This window comes from Pezoporus wallicus, unplaced genomic scaffold, assembly GCF_028554395.1.
Source record: "Pezoporus wallicus isolate ANWC-B61680 ecotype Strahan unplaced genomic scaffold, APGP_CSIRO_Pwel_v1 scaffold_6446, whole genome shotgun sequence".
NCBI classification, from domain to species: Eukaryota; Metazoa; Chordata; class Aves; order Psittaciformes; family Psittacidae; genus Pezoporus; species Pezoporus wallicus.
Window position 1 is genome coordinate 123,659 of NW_026636264.1, and position 26,086 is coordinate 149,744.

The window sequence follows — 26,086 nt, forward strand, 5'->3', positions numbered from 1 at the left end:
AATTTAGACACAAAATAGGCATTGCTCAAATTAGATTTCTTTTGTTATCCCCCATGGATGAGAACATTTACCAAAACTAACAAATGAGGAGGTCTCTTAAGAATGTGAGAAAATCTTTCATTTTCTGAATCATCATGTTACGAATGTCAAGCAATGTGATTTTGTAAGGGAGAAAAGGGTAAATAAGGTTGGGAGGGGTAAGGATTTAGTGTTTGAAGTTGCAGATGGTGGCTGCAGAGTTTCCTGACCACACAGCTATTTTAAGAGGGGCAAAGTTTAGTAGCTTGCAAAGTTTAGAAAATACATCCCACAGCGACCCGCCTACAGTCCTTTGACTGACATGATTATTGTAACATTGAGTATGCTGTCATTTTGTTAGATAACAAGTAAAATAGGTTAGTTGTTAGGAACCAGTAGCTTCATATGATTAGTTTATTCCATATTTTTATTACGGGTCTCTGTACTAAATCAAATGTGGCATATTGGATAGAATCAGTCCCTCCTTCTGTGAAAACTTGAAGGTAAGTGATGACATATATGCAATATTACTAATGAAACAAGCAGGGTAAGCAGTTTGTTGCTATTATTTTTAATGCAATGTACTTAGAACTTTTAACGTGTAATATTCTACTTTAATAGTCAAAATCCCAAAAAGAGAGTAGGGACAGATTAAAATCAGTCTCATAGTAAAGAACACATTTAATTACTTAGTCATATAACCATTGTTGCACAATGGGGTATTTTTGCACTAGATGCTAATTGCACGTTTCTAGTGTGACATTGCATAATGCGGTGTCCTTGCTGTCACAAACTGGTCATCTTGCAGGTGAAAACTGTGCAGTGCAGCAGCTGTTAGGAAGCCATGAAACCTTTATGTTGTAAAAGGAAAAATACTGATAGATTTTTTTTGTTTGTTTTTTTTGTTGCTTGCTTCTGTGACAAATTTACACAAAACAGGGATATTCTCTTAATGTATCTAGCTTTTGTGTTTTGGTAAATCCAGACAAAGTCAAAAGTTCGTATAAGAACCTCAATTTGCATAATTAATGCAAAATGGATAATTCTCATTTCTTTATTTGTTGCAGAAAATGGCACCTTACTGAAGAGCATAAGTCACGCTGGAAGAAGGTGACTTATGCTCTGAGCTTTAAGTGAGCAACCCCATCTTATGAGGAGAAGGATCTGTCAGCCTTCTTAGTTCTACAATGGGGACTTCAGGTGACGACATGGCTTCGGTGGAGCAGAATGCCTCCTTGAACCCTCTGTGCTTCGAGTGTGGCCAGCAGCACTGGACAAGGGAGAACCACCTCTACAACTACCAAAATGAAGTGGACGATGACTTGGTCTGCCACATTTGCCTTCAGCCCTTGTTGCAGCCATTGGACACTCCCTGTGGACACACTTTCTGTTACAAGTGCCTAAGGAACTTTCTGCAGGAGAAAGATTTCTGCCCGCTGGATCGAAAAAGACTGCATTTTAAACTCTGCAAAAAATCCAGCATTCTTGTTCATAAACTGTTAGACAAGCTGTTTGTTTTGTGCCCCTTCTCTTCCGTGTGTCAGGAAGTCATGCAACGATGTGACCTGGCAGCCCATCTCAAAAACAGGTGAGTGGTTCAGATGCTTGCACTGCATATTCCTTACATGCTTGGTAGGCCAGTTTGTGCAGCAATAGGAATTGGAGACAGGAGGGAGGAGAGGGTTGGTAGTGGTTTTTAAATTCACAGTAAAAGACCATAGGAAATGGTCAGTCTGTAACTGTGCACAGCTAAAGCACTGGATCCCCTTTTGGACACCAGAAATAGTGTAGAAGACCTGGAGAGAGCCATGGGGAGAACATGATTCATTAGAGGTCTCAAAACCATGATTTGAATGGAAAAGTTAAAGAAAATGGGGGCTGTTTATGTGTGCTAGGAACAAATGAGATTTAGTTTAGATTTTAGGAAAAAAGGCTTTATAATGGTCTGGCGCTAGCACAGATTGCTTGGGTGGTGGCTGTATATTCCTTAATTTCAGAAGTGTGTATGAGCGTGTTAAACCAGGCTTTATCAGGAACAGTTACAGCAGAATTGATTCTGCTTTGGGGTAGGTAGATGGAGACGAGGTCTCTCTCAAGACTTCTCCAGGACCTATTTGTTTTTAAAAACTACCTTTTTACTGAACGGGGTGATTGATGGTGTGTCCTGCAAGCCTGATGTAGTTTCCAGGGGGTTTTGTTTGGTTGTTTTGACTGCTTATGGAACACTTCCAGCACCCTGTTAATCCAGTAGAAACTCATTACTTCACACCAGTGGGAATTTCTGGTGCAGCTTAAGTGAGCGTTTTTGTGTCAGAGAGATACATTACAATGCTACCCTCACCTAAATGTTTAGGACCTGATTTTGAACTGTTAATAATTTTATAGTCCTTATGATTCCTGTCCTACTCTAAATATTTAAATATTGAAAGGATGACCATATAGAAAGAGGGAAATAGGATTATTATTGTAAGGTTGGACCAGATGGTCCTGTAGTTCTCTACGCTGAAGCCACCTGACTCTTGCAGGCTCCTCATATCGTTGGGTGTAAGAGAAAAATGTGCATCAAAGCCACTCTTTTATCTTCTGCTTTTTCCTGAGTCTACTGTGATTCCCAAAGCTAGATCACTCCTAGTGCCTCCTTTTCTTTCTTTTTTTTCCTCCATTTTTTTTTTTTTTTTGCTGGAAAAATTAAAACCAAGACCCAAACACTCCACTTTCCAAAGCAGTACTGTGTTTTATTTTGCATTGCAGCTGTAAATCTTGCCAGAATTACTGCTTAAGGTCACTGCTGGCAGTTTTATGAGCAATAGCAAAGGCATTTGGGTTGCTTGTCTGCAGTCTTTGCTTAAATTCAGCTCCTGCTTGGAAAATAATTTAGTGCAACTGGTTTGAAGCTATTTGGTGTGTTTGCTTTTATCAAACCTCTAGACTGGGCAGAAGCTGATGGCGTAAGTTACAATGAAATCTTTCTTTTCAGGAGTCAGTAAGCAAATGTGTTTTTTGAGCCCCTACTGTTATTCCATGGAATATACTGTAAACTACATCTTAATTTTGTATGAAAGCTCTTTTTATCTGCAGAGAGGGATTGCTGCTGGTGTTCCAAGAAGTCAGCTTTTAAATGAGAAACCCAGCAGACTTGGCTGTAGAAAAAAAATTGAATCAAAATCCATTTTCTTCTCTGTCTGATATAGCTTAAGAGAACACAAAGGTGAAAACTTTGCTTTGTCACCATCCAGAATTGAGCAAAAGCTGGTGCTGGAGGGAGGAGAGAAGTGAGTTGATGAATATAAGGAGAGCTCATTTTACATCCCAACAACTGCCCTTTGAGTTTCCCAGTAAATAACATTTCTTGGTTGCTTTATCTGGTTGTTTCAGTATCTCTATTCTTGAGCATCTTGATTCATTAAAGAAACTAAATAATTTCTGGAAATTCTAAAAAACATTCCTGCTTTTCTTCTTGCTCCTAGCCAGGATATTCTGACTTTGTAGGTAGACATGAAATGCTGTTCCTGTAGGACACATTTCAGCCCTTTTTTATGCAATTTGTTCTATGAGAGTGAATTTCCATACCCATAAAACCAATCTTCAATACTTGTTTTGATCCCGAGATGCTCATCTGTGTACATAACCTCTTACAAGACTTAGTCCAAAATGCCCTTTATCCCAGGTATTCGGCAAAAACAGTATTAGTGAAGGTGTGAACCTTTAGGGATTTATTGGCCCTTGTTAACCGGTACAATTGCTGTATGATTTTACTGTTTGTAAGTAATAATAAAGTCCTTTTACATTGCAGTTGGAAATGAAAAATCTCCTTACAGATGTGCTAGAATGCCAGTCTGGGCTTTGCTGCTTGGTAGGAAGCATATAGGATTCTTCACTATGAGGGTGTGAGCAAGTGAAACAGGTTGCCCAGAGATGATGTGTCTGCCCCATTTCTGGAAGTGTTCAAGGCCAGGTTGGATGGGCCTTTGAGCAACCTGGTCTAGTGGAAGGTGTCCCTGCCCATGGCAGGGGGTTGGAATTAGATGATCTTTAAAGTCCCTTCCAACCCAAACCATTCTGTGATTTTGTGATTCTCTGATTTGGCATGTCCTGAATTAATGTCTCCACCAGACAACTACTTCCCTGGTGATGCAGTTGTACAATACCAAGCTAAAGTCGTAGTCTGTTGCAATTACTGGTTAAGGTGGGGAAGAATCTGGAGTTTTTTCCTTTAGTGCCTTGTAGAGCCCTGCACAAAAGGGATTCCTCTGAGCTGAGTCGGTGTGCTCAGGAGGCTGCTTACATTTCTTCATATTAGCCTTTGAAATGATAATTAAATATCATTGGCAAAAATAAGCCTCAAATCTATTTATATTTCAAGCAATGACTTTCATCAGCTGCCAGGTAACGACATGCTCTGTGAATGAGGGTGGAGGAGGACCTGGCTGTGGTTGGGAAGGCTTTGACAGAAATGGGACACTTTCAGGGCTGATTTTTGTTCCATCCTGGTTTGATGGGAGTTTAAAAAAGAACAAACCCATGGTTTGTTTTGCCATCTACAGCAGATCCTTTGGGACCCACAGGCCTTTTGAGCTGACTGAATAACAGTCAACAGCACAGTGTTTTGGTAGAAGGTATCCAAGTATCTGATTCACAGAAGTAGTCTACTAAGGCTGGACTCCGCCATTCAAGCTCAGTGGGATGAGAGCGTGGTCCTCTGACAGTGCTGGTTTTGAGCTGTTCATTCATCTCTGCTGAAAAATCACCACTCCTGTAGCAGAGCAGTTTAGGGACAGCAAGGGTGTGCATTTCTGGGAGGCTTTGTCCTAAACTCTTGTGGATCAGCGTGGGAGAGCACATCTGTCACAGCTCCCATTAGACAACGGGTTTCCTCTCCGTGAGCATTTACCCCTTGCCGTGTTGCTGCAGAGTGAAGGATGTTGGAGATTGCTCTCTTTTTTTCCCCCCTGTTGCCAGGGCTAAGATTTGAGGGAGTGTGAGGCTAACTCATCAAGTTAAAGCATTTCAGACATGTTGAGGGAAGGGATTTGCATCTCTCCTTTTCTTGGCCTTTTTGGGATCTTTTTTTGAGGTTTGCATTTTGAAATGGTCAGTGATAAAACTTCCTGATGAGTTTCACCTCTATCTGTGTGTCTCTGCCTTTAGAGTGAATTGAGACTGGCCAGATTTCTTTGCTGATCAGTTCCACTGTGCCAGTGATCTGATGTAATAAATACTACCTGAGCAAAACCAAGACGTAGGGTTGTGTTCCATCATTGAAATAAACTTTTTCATGTCATTTTCATCTTTTGTGCTTGCACTTTCTTAATTTTGAAGAGCAAGATGACCAGCAGTGTCCTTGGAGAAAGCCCCCAAAAATGTTTTCTTAAATATGTAATGTCATAATGTGAGCTGTCCCTGATTTCTGTATTTCTACATATTCAGCACATTTGGATTGCCTAATACTATTCTTCTAAATATGTGTATCACGACTTTAATATATCTGTATATAGCTCTCTATAGATATATCTCACTTTATGTATGTATAACACTGCTGGGGGGTCACAAAAGCCATACGGGTGTCTTTATCAACATTCTTCAGAGCTGGGTAACTTTGGTAACATTTCTTGAAAATCTCTCAAGCCAAAACAGTGTAACCATATAATTACCAAATGACCTTCACAGAATGTTAGAACAGAATTGTGATTCTCGAAACATTCATGTTTAACAAGTCAGGACATCATTAGACTTCTGCTGTCTTTTACTCTCTTAACCCATTTCTTCTCCTGTTGCAGAAATAAATCATTTCTTCTTTTGTTATGACAATCTGTCACATTCCCAAAACAGGGGGTCCTTGTCCTTTCAAGAACCCGGTTCCTTTTTTCTGCTGCAGCAACAAACATCTTTAGGTGGTCAGCAGCTCCAAAGCAGGAAATTTAAGAAGGACATCAAATACTGTAAGAAGCGGAATATCAGACACTGGCAAAACTGTCACACAGGCAGAAGTAAGATTGATGCCCACATCCAATTATCTACACATAAATGTAAGACCATTCGACTAATGAAAGCTTTCCATGAATTTGCAACATTGCAGCCCTTCTTTGCAATAAACTATTGTAGGATTTTAAATGTAAGCAAAAAAATTATTGCAGTAAGAATAATGGGAACTCGTAAAAGTCAGTATATAGTGAAAAGGGCGAAATGCTGATGAAGCATTGTTACATGATGGAAAGCAAAAAATTGCACCTCCTGTATGAAGTCAGGAAGAAAAAAGGGGAGACAGGAGGAGGACAAAACACTACTGATTCAAGAGGAGATAATGAGCAGAGCGGTTATTTTTGCTAAACTTTTCATACAAACTCCTAGACAAGCATTTTTTTTCCAGTATCTTAACACTTAGATTGCAATAGAAGTAAAATTTTAATGTCTTTCTTCCCCCAAGTGATTCGAGGAAAATATGATGTTTCCTTCTCTTGGCTTACTAAAGTGAAAGGAGATTGCTTCAGTGGAACACAGTATTTGTGTCTTTGAATGGGGCTTTTTTTCTGTGAAGTTTTATGCCAGTCCTGTTTAACCTTTTTAGTGAGGCTACCTTCTAGAAACTGGAATGCCCATAACAGAGTAAATCCACATTCAGAGCGTTTTACAGCACACTGCCAAAAAACTAAGTAGTAGAAGTTTTGTGTAGAAGGCAGTATCGGTTTGGGGTTCTGTCCACTAAAACATTTCCAGTGTGTTTAATTATTTTTATGATTAGCTTAAATCTGTGGCTTTGAAGAAGACCGATGTCACTTGATGGATACTTGGACATTTTATGCTCCAAACATTGCTGTAGGTTTGAACCATGCTATTAACGCTGTCTTCACAGGTGTCCTGGGGCTTCTCATCGAAGGGTTGCTCTAGAGAGAAGGAGAACAAGCAAGCTGCAAGCAGAAGCAGAGGGTGAGAGTGGTCCTGGTGGAACGGAGCAGCCTAGCAGTTTATCTCCAGATGCAGATCAGGGAATAGTGCCAGCCGAGCAGAACTTCACCTCGCCCACCCTTCCCGCATGGACAGATGAGCCCAGCATCGACAATCCGACTTTTGAGGAGAACACTGTAGCAGACAGTATGTCATCACTTATCTTCTCAAGTGTCTTATCAGATGTGGAAGCATTTGTGGTGTCAGAGCTTGTCTCTTGCCAACCGTGAATGCACATCTTCATCTTCTGCTCTTTTCTTTTGCAATTCCTGGCTAAATCTTAGTGGGTTTTGGTTATGTGCAAGTATACAACTGGGATATGAGCACAGGAAGGAAAGAAATATCTCACTGTGTGCCAGGTATTGTGTTGCTGTATCATCATTTGTCATATCATGGTGCACAAGAGTTTATGTTAATCCACCAGTATCACTGGCCTTGCAGTGAGATGGAAGGGCTGTAATTTCTATGGTGCTTTCTAAGATGAGATTTCTTTCCCCCTCTTCCCTTTTCCCCCTACCCCTAACCCTGGATCATCAGCCTGCCCACACATGGAGTACTGTCCTGCTCGAGCAAAAAGGCAGCTGAGTAACTCCTGCATTTATCTACACTGAGCAAGCAGTAACATCTCTAGCAACTGGGATTTCAGAGATGAAGCGTTGAGCCTTACCACAGAGGGAGGTGGTCCTGTCCCCTTCCTTCTCCTCAGTATTTGCCATCCTTTAGTATCCACCTTTTTCCTCTTTAGTTGACTCCATGTTTTCTTCAGAAATGGGCTCCTTCCCTTAACCCAGTGACTCAACAACAGCTCCAATTGCACTTGTGAATCCGGCTGATAAAGAGGCGTGACCAAGTCACGGTCTATGGTGTAAAGCCTGACGCATATTTTTATCATTAATACCGCATGTGAATGCACAAGTGGCCCAATTGGAAATTAACTGTATGAAATTTATAATAAAGGACAGGATCCAGAGGGTTCAGAATATCTTTTCCAACCCAAATGGCCCCATTTCAGGAAGCATGGATGCTGCTTAGTCATTAGAGAGCTGTTTTGATAAGCTAAGTGTTCCAACAAGTAGTGGAACTAATATGATTGCACTTGTTTTAGTTTGTTGCTAAACCGTTGTCATGTGGCCTGTCTACATTGTCCTTTGGTGATTTGCTTTATTGAAAGTGAATGAGGTATAAAGGATATTAATCATCTTTCTTTTTAAAAATAATTGGCAGCAAATCAACAGCCACCTACCTTGCCTGAAGGAGAGATCACTACTATTGAAATTCATCGGTCCAATCCTTATATCGAATTAGGAATTAGCATAGTGGGTGGCAATGAAACGCCTTTGATCAACATTGTCATTCAGGAGGTTTATCGAGATGGGATCATTGCCAGAGATGGAAGACTTCTTGCTGGAGACCAAATACTTCAAGTATGAAACCTAATTATGTATTCTCTCTGCTTGCTTTCCATTCACTCCTTGCAGAATTGCCTGTTAAATGAGATGAGAGATTTTCCTTGTCATATGATGTTGAGTAAATGTTAGCTTTGCAATTATCAGTTGGAAGGCAAATTAATATGCAGAGCAGAGCCTTTTCTAGCACTTTTGGCTATCGTGTTTTATGCTGTATGTTGGACCAGTCCCTGGAATTAGTTTTCCTCCTCAGCATCTCTTATCAGTGTTTAAAATATGAGTTTATTTTTCTGTTGTTAAATGTTGTGGGACTTGGTCTTTATTCCAGATTTATGCATTCTTTCTGTAGGAACCCAAGGTTACTTCTGGCTAATAAGTTGGCATAACTTGTGCTATGTAGAAAGCAATTTGTGGATTGTAAGGCTGACTTCATCTAAACTCTTATTTTAATCTGGCTTCGCTGTTACCTTCCAGTACCCTAAGCAGCTGATCTGCATTTTCAGTGTGTGTGAAAGAGTCCCTGATACTCTTTTCTGGCATGATCTAATGTGAGTGCTTTAAATATTTTTCAGCCCTCTACCCCAAACAATTAAAATTTAAGCTGGCTATGCTTGAGTGTGTATTTTGGCTATGATTTTATATAATTAGCCCCAGGCAGTGTAAAAAGATCAAATTATATTAATTTTGGAGTTTTAATTTTGTATTAGGGGAAAACGTCGCGCATAGGACTCTTAAGAATAGCAGTAACTGAGTTCTACATAAACAAGACATTCCTCCAGCTTTTTCCTATTTTAATCATTCTACCTGAAACAAAAATATTACCATCATTTCAAAATTACTTCAATAACAGTGTTTGCTTTTGATCTCATAGTCTAAGATCAGTCCAAAAGTAGTATCAGCCTTTTTCATTTCACTTTCTTGAAGTGAAGCCAATAGAAGTAGCTTAAATGTTGTAGTTACCCTTAGAATGAAATAAGTTTGCACTTCAGAAAATAAAGTCCCTTTTGAGAAATTGTGCCTTTTTCCTCTGTTGGAGTGTTAGCGTAGGGGCTGGCTGAGAAAGCAAGAGGTTTCAAAAATGCTGCCTTTTTAACAATCAGTTGCAGACAGTGAATGCTATCTAATTTATTCTGATATTCAGGTGCTCTCCTTGGTTGCCAGAAAACAGGGAGATTGAGCTCCAGTGAAGCTTTGGAAGGTCTTGCTGTTTGGGCAGGTGTCAGTTATAGTTTCCAAAGCCGTAAGTGGCAATAAATGGGTATGAATGGGATTTATAAGCTGCAGTGTCTTCTCTATCAGTGTGCTGGCATTGGGGCTGTCAGATGCTAGGGTGGTATCCATGAGAGTCTTTCAGTCACACCATGGGAGGGGTTCAGGAGGTAACAGCCAACCTTTTTGGAAGATACAACATCTTTATTGCTTTAAATTTACCCGTGCAGGTGCTGAACTGTTGTGTTAAAATGCCCAGGCTCGGTCTCTGCCAGCTGTAATTAAGTGCAGAGTTCAGTGCAGCTCAGCGTGCACACTCCAGTCAGATATTTCTGCAAATGTCTTCGAAGGCTTTTATGAGCAGCGAAGAACTAAAAGAAAGCCAGAAAGGTCTGCTAGGTGAAACTCAGCATTTTCTTGCCCAGTCAAACAGGAAGTATTGCCCTTCTAAGATTTGAAGGAACATCATTTAGTAACAGCTACTTAAAGGCACATGTTGTCTGCAGGGTATAGATAGGTGCCTGATATTTTCAAAATGGTCTACAGATTGTCCCTTTTTTGTGCTAAACTGTGACTGTAATTCATGCAAAATATGTCCTAATGAGAATCTCCTTCCCCCAGAAATGCTAAGGCTGTTCTATTATGAAATTGTTAACTGCCTTGTAGACAGAAGAATTACGTATTATCACATATATTCTTCTGTGCCCTTTGAATGCTTCCGTATTCTACGTATTTACTTTATCTAGCTAAAGTATAAGTAATAAAAGTAAGAAAGTATAATAAGTATAGCTAAAAATAAAACTAGATTTAATTTAAGGGCTCTTGACGGATGAGTCCTAGTTGGTTTTGCAGGTGGCAGCTCTAAATGTTATTTCTCCTAGCTGTGCCTCTTCTTCCTCTGCACAAGGTTACAACCTGTCTCAGGGCAATAGCAGACCAGGATATGGCCATGGTTTGGTGTGTGAGCTCACAGTGCTGCTTGGAGTAGCAGCTTTGTACTGGTGTTGGGCTGGAGGTGGCTCAGCAAAGGTGCAACAACCCCTTCACCGAGCTGAAACCACCATGGCTTTATGGTTTGACATTGATCTCTCGGAGCTCCTCCAGTCAGATATGTGATATAAATGTGGTGGCTGTTGTACATAGATCAGGTCCTTTCCCTTCCTATTTTTTTAAGTGTTAATATTGCTATTGTATGGTGGGAAGCTGCAAGTTTCTATTTTAACTGAGGTTGCACTGCAGAGCATGAAAAGACTTAGCTGAGGCAGGTCAGTACAGTTGATCTGGTGTTAGTTTCTCTCTGCTGAAATTACGGGGCACGGGTTCCTCCATCAGGGCACAACAGTACATGCTAAGGATGAAGTTGTACTGTTGACTTTAAACCCCATCTTATGAAACAAGGCAAACACTGTGCTGGGTTTTGTGGTTTTCCTGTTTTCTGCCAAATCTCATTGCACTGTCAATTTTTATCTTTATAGCACGAGAAATGACTGAAAATTACTGATCTTGGTATCAGTTGGTGATGTAACAAATACAGTAGGGTAATAGGGAGGGAAAGTTTAATCTGTTTTTCATTTACAACTGAATTTTGAGTGATAACAGGTTATAAGTCTGAAGCTGACCTAGTTGAAGTCAGTGAAAAATGTCCTAATTTCATGCTAAGACTTGAGAACTTGTACAACCTTTTTTTTTTTCATTGAAATAGAATATTGAAATAGAATTGAATAATGAACAAATTTCATTATTTTGGATTTCAAGCTGTTTGTTTTTTTTTAATTTTTCACATCATGGAAGTACTGCATATTGTTAGACATAGGCTTTCTTCAGAGATTTTGATGTATTCTTTTTATGGCTATTATTTTAAAGTGATGCTCGGCTTGATACTGAAAGCCCATACGAAGTTCTTGTCATGGAGAACAAACAACATAAAGATCTAAGGAAAGCAAGTGTAGGAGACCAGGAGAACAAAAAACCCTAGAGTGTGATGACAGAAGGTGTTGACTTAGAGAGATGTCACCTTTGTGGGAAAAAGCCTCAAGTTGCACCGGGGAGGTTTAGATTGGATGTTAGGAAAAACTTCTTTACCAAAAGGATTGTTGAGCATTGGAACAGGCTGCCTAGGGAAGTGGTGGAGTCACGATCCCTGGAGGTATTTAAAAGACACGGTGCTTAGGGACATGGCTTAGGGGTGAATTTGGAAGTGCTGGGTTAATAGTTAGACTCGGTGATCTCAAGGATCTTTTCAAATCTAAAGGTAGGCTTGTAGTTTGAGCAGCCAAAGTGGGTTTGCAGGAGACGATGGAATGCTGAGAGAGGAAGCTTGGTAGGGTCAGATATGTAGGTTGCTCTACGGCTGGTTTTGCAGTGAGCTCTGAATTTAGTTTGGAGAGGGTGTAGCCAGGAACAATTAAACACGTGAAAATATCATTCCAGTTTCATTGTTGTTGTTGCTTTTCAGGTCAACAGCTTTGACATAAGCAATGTGTCCCACAACCACGCTCGAGCTGTGCTCTCCCAGCCATGCTCAGTGCTGCACCTCACTGTGCTGCGAGAGAGGCGGTATGGGAGCCGCACACACAACCATGCGGACACCACCAGCTCCCTGCGGGAAGACAGCTTTCAAGTGACGCTGCACAAGCGCGACTCCAGTGAGCAGCTTGGCATTAAACTTGTGCGCAGAACAGATGAGCCAGGGGTCTTTATTCTTGACCTTTTGGAAGGGGGGTTGGCTGCCCAAGATGGCAGGCTCTGCAGCAACGACCGTGTACTTGCAATTAATGGACATGACTTGAAGCACGGGACACCTGAGCTTGCTGCTCAGGTTATACAGGTAATTTGTATTCCCTACCTGAGTCCTTAGCTCAGCTTTATTTCTCGGGCAAAGCCTGGGGTAGAGGCTGTCCAGACATAACAGCTTGTGTAATGCCTAAAAGCCTGCAGCGATGCAATTTGCTGTGATTTATGTTCTGGAAATAATAGTGCAAAACAGGGCCTGCTTTGGCACCTAGCAGAATGAACTTTACCTCCTCAGAAATGAAAAGTGCTTTAGTCTTCCCTGGAATACAGCTTGAAGGTTAAAAGACTGATCTTTTGAGCAAGGAGTTACTACAAGCAAGCATATAGCCTATTGCTTAGCAGAAAAGAGGGAAAAAAAAAGGATTATTATATGTATAAATCATAGCTTAAGTCTCTCAGTAAGCTCTATAAAAGTGGGCTTTGTTTTGTATTGATTTGCCTGTGCCTGGAATTGGGGTTAAAACAGGGAAGTGATTTGTCAGACTTCATAGAGGCAAATAGATAGCGGCTGGGAAGGAAAAAAATAGGTCTTACATGAGTCCTGTGCAGTAAAACTCATTTTCTGAGTGTTCAAGAAAGGGCTGTTCCCAATGTCTGGCTCCGAACTGGACACAAATATTACCCAAAGGTTGATGCATTGTGACATATGACCCTTCTCTGTTCCCACAGGAAAACCTTAACTCCATGCCTTTCTCACAGTCTGTAAGAAAACAGCTGCAGCCCATTGCCGCTTTCTGCTGATGGGATGTTGGTGAAAATTGCTGTGGTTTTAGGAAAGTTGGAATAGACCAGTAGTGGGTTCTTGCAGTCTAGTTGAGTTATCTTTGCTTAGGCCATCATCATATAGAGAACTGCAGTGCAAATGAGTAGTAAATATTTGTTTCAGGAATCAATTCAGTAACTTCCCTTGCAGTTAAAGGAAAATAACAACAGCCTTGAGAACTGTAATTTCTGTTTCCCAGTTTTTTGATAAAGTGGTCAGATTTTTATACTGGGTGACTTTTATCTATTGAGGCATGGTTTTGCAGCAATAGAAAGAATTGATATTTTGTTTAACATCTGGTAACTGAGTCTCCTGATACTCCCCTAACTCCAGAATCTAATAGTCTGCTCTTGTATGACATCTTTCTTGGAAGTCTCTTAAGGAAGTACCAGAGGTGTTCAGAGCTTTTGACCAAAATCTGAAGACTCTGGAAATTTCCGACATATTTCACTACCTATTTTCCTCTCTCTCTGCTAATAATCAATATCCCGTCTTGCTAATTACTTTGCTTTATGTATTCGACAGGCTAGTGGGGAGAGAGTGAACTTGATCATCTCTAGACCCCTGAAGTCACAGACAGTCAGTATTATCCGAGACACCACAACTCACAACAGCAACCCACACCAACACCAGTCCCAGCAGCAGTTTCACAGCCGACCTAACTCACATAAGGTTGGTGTTTCTCCTTCTAAGAGGTATAAATATCATTTTACTTACATTATAGTCTAAGTGTGTAGTGAGGTAAGATTGGAAGAAAGGGATTTATCTTCTTTTTTACATACTTTCTTTTTAAAAAAGAAAGGCAGGCAACTCCTGTGCAATGGTTTTTCATTGTTTTTCTGGATTTGCTGACTGCAGTGAAAGAAGCAAGTTCTCTGAGCTCATACAGCTGTAACTGTCTAAATGGCTCATGTGTTACTGCTGCATGGGAGAGCTGTCATTCAAGGATGTTATTTTTTTTGTTGCTGCTATTGCTGGCTGCAACCAGTAAGGACTTTAAAATGGTCTCTCTTTGTCATCATGAAAACACATGTATTTTAATTTCTCAGGAGCTTCTTTGTAGTTCTAGGCCATAATAAATGAGGTAATGCTGATGTTCACCGAGACATCAAAAGATTTGGTGCTGTTTTGTGTCTAATCTTTTGACCATGTGGTTTTGTAGAGCAGTCGTAGAATTTAGCTTGTTCCAGTGTAGGATGCTGAGAGAAACTGGAGTGAAATTTTCAGCATGGGCCTTCATAAACTTTCTGACTATATTTAAGTATTTACATGAATGGCTTGTTTTGGTTTGGGCTTTTTTTTTTCCCTGACCTGGAGGAAATCCAGCCAAAGCTGATTTGCACTACTTAGTGCTTTTAAACCATTTTGTTGAAGTGCCTAAGTATAGCATTGGGGTGTATTTAGTTATGTTTTCTGGTTTTTCTTTAAGTTTAACGATGTTATTTATCCTTGTCAAGCAGGATCTTTCCCAGTGCGTTACATGCCAAGAAAAGCACATTACTGTGAAAAAAGAGCCGCATGAATCCCTGGGAATGACAGTGGCAGGAGGCAGAGGCAGCAAAAGTGGTGAACTGCCCATCTTCGTGACAAGCGTACAGCCTCACGGGTGCTTGGCAAGAGACGGCAGGATTAAACGAGGTGGGGCCTGGCTTCCCTGCGGCACGGCACGGGTGGCCTCTGATTGCTTGTTGAATAATAGGGTCTCTGGAGTTGGGTGGTGTCAAAAAGTCGTCTCGCAGATGTAAGGAAGCATCCACAGATGGATGCTTTTCTTTATGTTTCAATAATGGAAATACACTATTTAGTATCACACTTCCACCTTTTCTAGGAAAGGGATGTTTAGAGAACGATAGCAGGGGAAGCGGATGAGACCAGGAAATGTCTGGTTAAATTCTTTAAAGCTGACGGTAATCCCCTGAGCTGAGGGTCTGGTGTGATGCTTTGTACTGTATAGTACATGCATCCTGTTTTTGTGTTTACTTGGGTGGGCTGGGCCCCAGTTCTGCCTGAAGAATCTCTGCTCCTCAGTATAATATCTAAACAGGAGAGATGCTCTGATGACAGGCTGCAGCTCACCCACGCTAAGTTTACCCTGAGAGCTACGTCAGTGTTCATCTTGGTTCATAAATGCTTTCTTATCCTCTGGGGCAGCTTGGGTTTGCCAGTCTTCCTGGGTGCTATAGCACCCGTCCTTGTTCCTCAGCTTTGCAGAAGGAAACGGGGAGGTGGAGATTAGACTTAGTGTAGATGAAGGCAGGCCTGCCTGTTTGACAGCAAAGATTTGATGATTAAAACATAGGGAAAACAAAGACTGCCTATGGATCTCTGCAGTTCAGGGTTCACAGAATTGCAGATTGTTTTAGGACAGAAATTTAGGAAAAGAATTTCACAGATTGCAAGTTTAAAAAGAACAATGTGGGAGCATACTTACATGCTTCTGAGAGAGGGAGATTTACACCCACATACCAGTGGGTATGCTCTTTCTGTACTACTATGAAATGCAAACTCGAGAGAAGAATCACAATTGCTCTTGCATTGTATAACACTAAAGCATCCATAGCAGCAACAAAAGTAATTTCAAGTTAAGCTGCACCTCAACTTTAGCTTTCCTTGGGAGGAAAAAAGCTTTTCAAATATGAGTCTCATTCCAAATGTGACCCAGGCATTTGCACTTCTGCTTTTATCAGTAGGTGAGGCATTGTGTGAAAGAGAAGGCTGTCACTGCTTGGGCAGTAAATAAAATCCTTGTTTTCATCCTGAGGCTTTTAAAAATATTCTGAAATAAAATACAAATTGTGGCAGTTTTTTTAGTGGCTTTGACTTTTCCCAGATTATCTTTGTAGGGATGCTGTTTCTTTCTTCTAATGGACTGGGTTTTGTACCAGTCTTTCCAGTAAGTTTTTTAATTCCTTTTTGTTCTTCTGAGTAACAGCTTAGAAAAAGCAGAAGATATAGAACACTCTGTGGAGCCTCACTTACCTACAGGAGTTGGTTACTTTGAGGTGCATGTACTGTTCTTTCCAAAATTTTTCCTTTCTTTTAAAGTTAGGGTGGACCTAAGATCCACCACTGGAAGTCATTATGCAGTGGCACCTGCAATAGCAGTTGCAGCTGAGATGATGAGGTGTTTAGGTAATTTCTGTCTCAAATTTTCAAGGTGATATACCATAGAAGTCACAGCATTTGATGTGTTATGTGGAAATAAATGATACTGATCCAACTTAGTAGTTCAGTACATTAAACTTTCAAACTGGCAGTGTAAGGTATTCACATTCCCAGGCTTTTAGTACAGACTGCCTCAGCTCCAAAAAATACAGTATCAAATGAAACTCTGATGTGGGAGGTGCTGTTGGTAAAAAGGACTCTGACAGGCTGATTGTTATGTTCTCACTTGCTCCTTTGAACAGGTGATGTGCTGTTGGACATCAATGGCATTGATTTGACTAACCTAAGTCACAGTGAGGCAGTGGCCATGCTGAAAGCTAGTGCTGCTTCTTCAGTAGTCGCCCTGAAAGCCCTGGAAGTCCAGATTGTAGAAGAACAGCCCCAGGCTAATGAAGAGCAATTGAGTACCATCAGTGAAAATGAATATGATGCCAGCTGGTCGCCATCGTGGGTCATGTGGCTGGGACTGCCAAGGTACAGAATTGATTGATAAAGTAATTAGTTCCCTGTTGTAAGTTAAGTCCAAGATACAAAAGCATAGAACTTGTTAGTTGCAGCACATTTGCCTTTAGTTCTGCCTGCCTGACAGTCTCATAGAATCATAGACTGGTTTGGTTTGGAAGGGACCTTAAAGATCGTCTATTTCTAACCTCCCCTGCCATGGGCAGGGACACCTTCCTACTTGTTTGGCGGTGTGTTTACTAAGTGTACTATGAGCAGGAGCAATGTATCTGTAGGAAACTGGAAGTTAATAGACGAGTTCTCCCTTCACTAACCTTAGTAACTAACCATGTGGATTCTTCTCATTGAACACCAGCCATCTTTTCTTGTTTAACCGTAATTTTCTGTAGAATATCTAAAACCAAACAGATTGTTAATAAAACCAAAGTATAAACCCACGTGTCTCTCTGCTTACCTAAATTTGCAAGGCCAAGTGTATAACCTTAGGATGGATCAGACTTGTCATTCTGATGGACTCTTGAGATGGGTCTCTTACAAATTCCCATGGGTTTTTTTCAAGAACCCATTACCATCTCTGCCAAATACAAAATCTCTTCAAGATTTGCAGTGAGCTCCCTCCCCTTCACTAATGTTCAGTCTGCAGGACATCACAATGTTTAATTTTTACTCTTCTATTTTTCACACTCTTGTGGCTACAGCTATAAGCTTATTCCAGCATTGCTTGCTATCCAGAAGAGTTCCCACTACAGCAAGGAGTGTAGTTGACTTCAGTCAAGGTGTGCAGGTTAATTCCTCCCTCTCTGATAGAGCTACCAAGGCTCAGTTCTGTAGTTGAAGTATAAAGCCACAATAAGAACCGGGCATATTGGTAGCAGAATGCAGTTGAAGGTAAGAGAACCATGTATTGGCCCTCCAAAGATTTCACACTTTTGCTATCAATTTTGCTATCAATTAATTTCTCTTCCACTCAAATATTAATGAGTTACCTAATTTCAGTAAACAGCTCAGTTTTGGTAAATGTACTTCCTTTCCATGCTTCAACAGTGGCCTATTGCTTATATATTACAGATGCTCATGTGCGGCTCCTAAAGTTATGCTATCCGTTGTGCTGAATTCTTTAGAGGAGTGTTGTACTTCAGTAAAGAACTTGGCATCTTTTTTACCCTAAAATTATTGTCTAGGATGTTTTGTTTTTAATTACAGTCATTGCCAACTTATTTGACAGGAATTAATTTTCACTGCAGGAGATAACATATACCAGTACAGTTGATGAAGCATGAACCGCACTGTATACATTCTGTGTAATAAAATGGTTAAGCATTTATATTTCCCTTACTGGAGATGCATCAGTTCAGAGGTAGCAAATGTGATGCGTGAATGTTTAGATCATTACTTAAAGTAGAAAAAGCCTAAACTGAGTGGGTGTGGAAGAAAAACACACTGCATTTTTGGCTTGGAAACTAAACACATCAGGTATCTGTCTTTCACCCACATTCTTGCCACCTATGAAATCCTTGAAATGTCATTCCATTACTGTCAGATTACAGAGTTAACTGTGTTGTAATTATCCTAGCACTGCATTATTTCTTTTAAACCACTTTTATGTCTCAAGATTGTAGGGGTTTTTTGGTATTCGGTTTAAATATAGTGAAATTACTCTGGGAACAGAAGTCTAATCACCATTCCTCCTCGTCTCTTCCATGCTTGGCACAGTGGTAATGATGAGACAGCAGGTGTTGTGCCTACTACAGAAATATCTATATGTGCTATACATGGCTTTTTCTCTTGCTATCCTGTGCTTCCATTCCACAGCTGCCTCCATAGCTGCCATGACGTGGTACTGCGGCGGAGCAATTTAGGGAGCTGGGGTTTCAGCATCGTTGGTGGCTATGAGGAGAACCACACAAACCAGCCTTTCTTCATTAAAACCATTGTTCTTGGAACTCCTGCATACTTTGATGGAAGATTAAAGTAAGCTAAAATAATAGTAGTAATAGTAATAATAATCAACACTTAAATAGTGATGGGGTACTGCAATTAGTTGCTTAAGGAAATACACTGCAGCATGTTGCATCTCATTAGTGCTTGGCCTCTTCTTTAGGCCAAGGGACATTGCATAATGTGCAGAACTGGCTAGTTTGTAACGTTTTTGTCTTCCTAGAGAACAGCTGAAAGGACAGAACTATAAAGTGGGGAAAACTGCTTTATTCTTTTAGATAGCCTTCTGAAGCCACTGCTGGAAACTGGTGCTGAAGATGTGTGCTGCTGCTTTAATGGAAGGGCAAGAAAGTAGATGAAAAAGACCTTTGAAAAGGTCTTTAAGAAAACAAGTCCTCATGCCAGTACCCTGAGAGTCATTAATTGCAGGGAAGACAATGAAAAATGAGGCACATTCATGAGGCAAGTTCAGCAAAGGCTCCTGAGATGGTGGGAGCTGGAGCATCTGCTCCATGAAGAGAGGGCTTTGAGGGCAATTTACAGCCCCTTCCAGACCTGCAAGAAGATGGCCAAGGAAATAGAGCCGAGACTTTTCACAGTGCTGTGGGGCAAAAAGCAACAGTGGGCACATGTTGAACAAAAGAGATAGAGATTGGTTATAAGGAGAAACTATTTCTCCATGAGGGTGGTCAGGCAGTGGCACAAGTTGTATGGCCTCTGCTCTTGGAGGTTCCTTCGACCAGAGTGGACAAAGCTCTGAGAGACCTGGTCAGGTCTCATAGCTGACCTTGCTTTGAGCAGAAGGTGGGACCATAGACTTCCTGAGGTCCCTCCTGACCTTAAAGATTATATGATTTTACTTACATATTGTATTTGGATGCAACCCCCAGGTCTAGTATTCAAATACGCAACTTAGCCTCTTGTAGGATGACCTACAATTTCTATTGTAGGATTGTATTCCTATTGTATTGCTAAGATGTTCTCTTACTCATTTTTTTGGTGAAGGTGGTAGTAAAGAATATGCAACTTGAAGTTTTATGGCATGATTTTTACACATAAATTTACTTACAAAGTAATTTAAGCAAAAAATATACTTATGCCTAGAGCCTTGACAGTAATTGATTTTTCAGTTCAATGACTAAGTAAATAAATGAAGAAATAGCTTGGCTGAATAGAGAATTACATTTCTTTTGCCAACTATGGAACAGTTTGGCTTAATTTAAAGATCTCAGTTCAACCCAAAGTAAATAATTTCAGATGGGGGACTTAATAACTAGGAGTCTTCAAACAAATGGAAATTCAGCATCATTCTTAAGCAGGGGGGAAGAGTGGCTGTGGTCGCACTTATCCCCTTGTAAGGAATGGAGAAGAGGCTCTTGTGTGATGTTTGAATATTCTGAATCACTGAGAATATGGACTTAAAAATGGGCCATCAGCAAGGGAGAGCTCATTAAAGCCTGCACCATGAGTTATTGTGGGGTAGATCTTTTTGAAGCTGTTCTATTTTGTTTAAATTATCTAAATATTTTGTTAGGCTAGGGAGGAAAGAAGTAAATAGCATCACAGTTCTATAGTTAAGATGGTTTTCTGACATGAAATGATATGTCTGGTGTGGTTTTATAGAAGATGAAATTACTTCAGCAGAAAGGCTGGGTGAGTGAGACCCCACTCAGTCAACTGTAGCATTGTGGTTTGGCTGAGGGGTACCTTCTTTTAGGCAGAGAAGGCCTTCAGAATGCACATTTGACTGGTGTTGGTCACACGGACTCTTCTTCCTCTGCCTTAGTGGAGGGCACCAGGAAAGCATCACTTTGCCATCCATTTTGGTGCTGCCAATAGCTGGGAGGATCACTTTCTGGAGGAGCCCTGTGTGATCTCCAGGGGTGTGTTTGGCTGCTCTGGTGGGTGCCACACACTCAAGTCACAGAAAGGAGATGCTTGGAGACAGGGCATGGTCAGTATAGGAAGGTGCTTTTTTGAAGTTTCTCTTGAGCTTGTAAAAACTGGAACTTAACCCTTTGAGGTCAGTTTTCTCAAGGCTGACAAACAGCATCCTCCCAAGTTTCTGCTCCCTGCTTCAAAGCACAGAGATGCTACAGCTGCTCAGTTGAACCATCTGCTGAGGGCGGTTTCAAGCTAAATGGTTATGTTTGACAAAATTGTAAGCCCCTGAAAACAAGGTTTTCAGTTGGTAACCGTAAGTATCTTTAGTTACACCTCCTACACTGAAGGCATGCTTGGTGTAAATGTGTTATAATCCACACAAACAAACAGAAATGGTTCTGTCATGCACATGCTATCTCATTATCTTCTCTTGACTCCATTAGATCTTTCCGAATCTCTCTTTTCATGTTTCTATACAGGTTAGCTCTTAATGCAGAACTATCTTTGTATTAGAATTGAAGTGTGGTGATTTGGGAATTTCCCAGATGAATCTCAGTAGTAAAACAGACTTAAAATTGAACCTCTTCGTGTTTCAGCTGATGCAAAACTGTCACTCCAGCAATGAACTGTTTGTTGGTGTGTACTGGTTACTGCAGAGCAGTAGTCATAATTTGGTTTTCTTCTTCTTGTGTTTTTTAGGTGTGGCGATATGATTGTTGCTGTAAATGGACTATCCACAGTTGGAATGAGCCATTCTGCACTTGTTCCCATGCTGAAGGAGCAGAGGAACAAAGTAACTTTAACAGTGATTTGTTGGCCTGGAAGCCTCATATAGAGTTGCAAATCACTTCGGTTCAAGCAGCATCTTTTTCTAGATAGCTGGCACAAAAATCTCTTCTATCTTCTTTTTCCCTATTGATACAGCTGGTTATAAGCAGGGCCAAAACTGCTGTATTTTCTTTTTTCTTACAGGCCTCTCAGACTTGCTCTGTATATCTTTCCATCCTGAAATAGCCATTTCTGTTTGCTATATATCTATTGCTGACGCAAATGCAAATATACATGAGCCCACAGAGAAACTCCCACTCTGATATGGTTGCCATTGAGCTTTCCCCATCAGGCTTGTAAAATTAGCAGAAGAACTTAGTGGTTCTTTGGGTTTCTCTGTGCAGTCCTCAAGTTATATGTGGTATATAAACATAATAGCCATGTGCCCATTCTTCCCTGCAAAAAGAACATGTGTCAGTACCAGAACGACGCGTCTATCTGCTGCTCTGAATCAAAATCTGTTTCCAGAGGTACGTCTCTTCATTGCGTAAGCTTTTCCAATTTTGATTCAGTATTTCAGACTGATTCATGCAATCCATCTTACTCACCAGAAATCACTTGGTCCCCCAGATTTTTCATGCAGGGCATCAGTGTTCATAGAAAAGTAGGACAAAAGCCTGATATTACTGGAATTTTTATAAAGTGCAATAACTGGACTCTTTGCTAGGAAACTTTAATATCTTACAGAGTTTGTATCCTATAGTGGCAAGAAATATGGAAGTAATTACTGTTGCAACGCTGGCAAGAATACACATGCCCGAGGTCGCCTTTGAGTGAGTGGCTTGCAGTATTAGACTTTACTTTACAAATGAATGTTTTGCTATGTCAGAGAATTTTGATGAACATTTTTACAAAGATCATTTTTACCGTTTCTATTGTAGTTGTCAACTCCCTTTGTTCATGTGTAGAAAAAATACTTTGACTTGTACTTTCTAAATGAGAGAATTATTTCCAGGGAAAAAGCAAGCTGTTAAGAAACCATACACTATGGTTTACAAGTGGGCAGGCTAAAAGGAAGGCTCTTTGAATTCAAGTCCAAGTGCAAAGCAAGCTGCAAAGTTCGCGCTTACTCTGTCACCTCCCGGCAAATGTGCAAATGCCTAGATACCAAATGCTGAAACCATCTCTCTTGCATTTCAGAATATTATTTTAATTTCCTTTAGAGAGCACCTGCTATTAAGTTGTCAGTAGAGTAATACTGTTTCTCTTGGATTGTAGTTAGTATTTTTACAAGCCAACCTGTAACTTCTAGACTTTGCCTTTCCATGATATTTGTAGGCTAAGCACCCATTTGTTTAAGAAAAGAGGGGTGGAGCACAGAAGGAAATGTGCTGACCTGGAGCTAACCCTGTGTGTTGTCAGTGTTCTGCAAATTTGAAAAAGAGCTTCATTTATAAAGCAGGTTCCCAACCTGAACTGATTTTATGAATGACTATGTATTGTAGTATTCATTACCAGAGAATGTATTTGAGAATCACAGCATATTTCAGTTGCGAAGCATGAACTTTATGTTCCAACTTAGCTGGTATAATATCAGGGCATATTATCGCATGTCATTAATCCCAGTAGCTTTGTTTTCAAAAGAAATAAAGTTACTCTTTTGCAAAAAAAAAAAAGTACAAATCTCATACGAATGAAGTGGTTTTATTTCTCTCTGTAATGTATCAGTTTCATTTCATAACATTAAAACACTAAAGAATGTCCTCTGCAGTATATCACTATACTGAGAATCTTTGTTCCTGAAGCAAATACCAAACTTCTTTGATACTCTAACTGATTTGAGAATCAGTTTCCTCCCGTCCCCAGATGCTGTTTAACTGTATGCTTTGCTCTTAATGAGGATTTTTTTGGTAAAGTACATCTTAGTGTAGAGTGTAGGGAAGATTTTGATGTGTGTACTAGATTTAATGTTTGTTTGGGGTTTTTAATTATTATTTTTAAAATGACACTTTTCAGTCAAAACCCTGCAAAAATCAGATTTTTAGATTTTTTTTTTCTCTTTTACGTGTGTATGTAAGAAAAGCATGGGTTAGCTTAAACTGTGTGGTTTTGTTTCTGTGAGCTGTAGCTTTTGATCAGAATGTCTAGTGAGAAAACCTTTCTGAATTAATTCCCTTCCTGAATCATTTTCTCCTCTTTTTCTTGTAGCTTCATAGTTGGGTTTGGTTTTCTGTGCCTTCTGTTTTAAATTATTTCAAGGTTATTTTTCTTTCCAGATATTGCATTCTAATTGTATGGTATTAATGGAGGATGAGTGAAAATAAACTTTCATTCTACTCATTGTAGTAACTCAAACTATTGTCTCTTTGCAAAAGATACCAGACTGGGTTTTAAGGTATTTTTATTTCCTGCTGTGATTTATCATACATTACAGTTAGTGAATGTACCAAAAGAGTCTGAGGGCATGCTCATCCCAGCAGGGTAGCATACCAGCTGTTTAACCAGTAATTCCACGCTGAGGAGTGTTTCTGAAGCAGAGGCGAGATGCGTGCCTTATGGTGCATTGCCACAAGCAGCATTTCCTTTCCCCCTCAGCACCAGCTGGTACCGATCAGCTGGAGGATGTTTTCACAGCACAGATTTGATGCAAGGAGACAGTCTTGCTGGAAACATCAGTTTTACAGCTGGAACTTGAGCCTCCTGGCAATCAGTTCCCCTCTCAGTCTCCTGCAGGCAAGTATGCTCTATCTTTAGATGTCCGCGAAGCTGGAATGCATCTAAAAGCAATTTCTTAATGATTAGCAGTAAAGCTACCCAGAACCTGGACTTTTAGTCCTTGTGGTAGTTAGTGGGTTACGAATAGATGAGTTCCTTTCAAACAAAACCATGCCTATGTACAGAAGAAACTGGACACGTCCACCAGTAGGCTATTAGCTCTTCTCGTAAGGTGGGAGCCAGATGATTAGAGTTTTGATTTACAGACAGATTAATGTATTCATTGTTGCAGGTGAAGGTGCACAAAACAGTTGTGTGAGGTGGTGGACCAAGTCATCTGTGTGCTGGAGCTTCATAGGAGTAACACCTTCCCCGGACAACCCTAGGCATCCTCAGTGAAGAATGTAAACCAGTTCATTCTGCTTCACAGCATGCCAGTGAAGTGAAATCTGAAGACTTTTAATTTGCTGCTCCAAACTTCCTATTTAGAGTAGGTAACAACAGAGGGGAAAATTTAGCATGACAAAAGAATTACAAATCCATTTATTTGTAAATGTCCTAATAGATCTGGGGTGGGTATAGTGAAAATCTAAGCCTGGTTCTCAGATACAGTGTGACCCAGATAATATCAGAAGCAAGGCAAGTTCCTTTTAGAGAGACTTAACCATTTACTTCTGAGGTAATTTTAATACATTGTGAACTAAGTTAGGAGATCCTGATGAGTTAAAAGAATGAGTATGCCAGGCAGGGCAGCATGTCTGATATTACATGTCTTGATAATACAGGGACCAAAATATAACACAAAGGAAGGTCACTGAATCAGTGAACATCCTTGTCCCAGTTGTTTCAGGCACCTTCTAGGCAAGCTTGCTTACCTAAAAAGTGGATCTCCCCCAACACATAGAAAAAGGAGAGACAGAAAATGATTTGCAGTGACCTCATCGCACCTGCCATAAACCTGTCCAGCTAGTGAAGAACAGTTCTTAGATTACGTGTTGCCCAGAGGGTGGAGAAAGCCTCAGACTTTATCCATCTGGGACAATTAAAATAACTTTATGTGGGTAAGAAAGCTTAATGTTAGCTAAATGTTGATGATGACCTCTTTGTTGCCATATGATGTGGTGGATGGGTCCCATGAATATTAGCAGTGCAATACGGATGCAATGCCCATGTCAATGATACATTGATATGATGGTGATGAACTCCCTTCCGTAGGGTGATGCCACCAACCCTCATAAATCACAGAGGCCTGAAAGTCCAGTCAAAGGAGCCTGCTCAGCATCAGCAGTGGCATTCACTGCGCCTGAAGCTGTTTTAGAAGGAGAGGGAATGTGTGTTTGGGGGTTGTTTTTGTTGTTAAACTCTGCTGATAAAGGCTGGCTGAAGGAATCTGTGCATTGCAAGCACAGCCAGGCACAAACAGCATGCTCCTCAGCAGGAACAGCCACGTTTGTTTTGCCAAAGGAGGTATGAGAGCAAACCATTCCCATTGCAGGAGGAGTACATGAAGATGGAAGAGATGAAAGAGGAGAGCCCCTTCTGTGACTCCTAGGGGCAAATATCACATCTAGGAGGGGTTACCCCTCTTCACCCTCCTTCCCAAGTAGTAGTACTTACCTTAAAGCACCTCAGCTCCCTTCCTGGACTTTTCCTGCCCTGCTTTAGCCACAGTGAGACCGTGGCTTGGATTTAGAGAGAAGAAACAGTGGCATTGTGGCTACTTTGCATTCCTCAGCAGCCTGCCATGGTGTTAAACACTAGCTTTGGCTTCACGGGAGTCAGAGGTTGTGGTCTCAGAAGTGACTCAGTCTTGGGCGTCTTGCAGAACAACCATCCCCACCTCTTCATCTGTAGCTGCCCCCATTCACGTCAACACATCAGGAGCACTCACTAACTCTGGTTTCAGAACTAGGCTTGCCTAATGCTGTGGATCCATAGCCCACAGGATAACCTCTGCTGTGTAGGGGTTTCATCCAGCAGCTCTGCTTTACCCCTGAAGCATAGTGTATGGTGGTGCAAAATC

General features: G+C 40.7%; 1 protein-coding gene across 4 annotated transcripts in view; it reads left to right on the top strand.

Moving 5' to 3' along the window:
- Nucleotides 1-23,688, top strand: part of LNX2 (ligand of numb-protein X 2) — a 46,695-nt gene extending 23,007 nt beyond the window's left edge. For all 4 annotated transcript variants that reach the window (XM_057399558.1, XM_057399561.1, XM_057399559.1 and 1 more), the window contains exons 2-10: nt 1,086-1,606; nt 6,869-7,107; nt 8,185-8,384; nt 12,031-12,402; nt 13,657-13,803; nt 14,592-14,769; nt 16,539-16,770; nt 18,571-18,729; nt 21,280-23,688. In XM_057399558.1, coding sequence (XP_057255541.1) covers nt 1,206-1,606; nt 6,869-7,107; nt 8,185-8,384; nt 12,031-12,402; nt 13,657-13,803; nt 14,592-14,769; nt 16,539-16,770; nt 18,571-18,729; nt 21,280-21,415 — 2,064 coding nt within the window. In that variant the 5' untranslated portion in view covers nt 1,086-1,205 and the 3' untranslated portion in view covers nt 21,416-23,688. The remainder of the gene's footprint in view (nt 1-1,085; nt 1,607-6,868; nt 7,108-8,184; nt 8,385-12,030; nt 12,403-13,656; nt 13,804-14,591; nt 14,770-16,538; nt 16,771-18,570; nt 18,730-21,279) is intronic.
- The last annotated feature ends 2,398 nt before the right edge of the window (nt 23,689-26,086 follow it).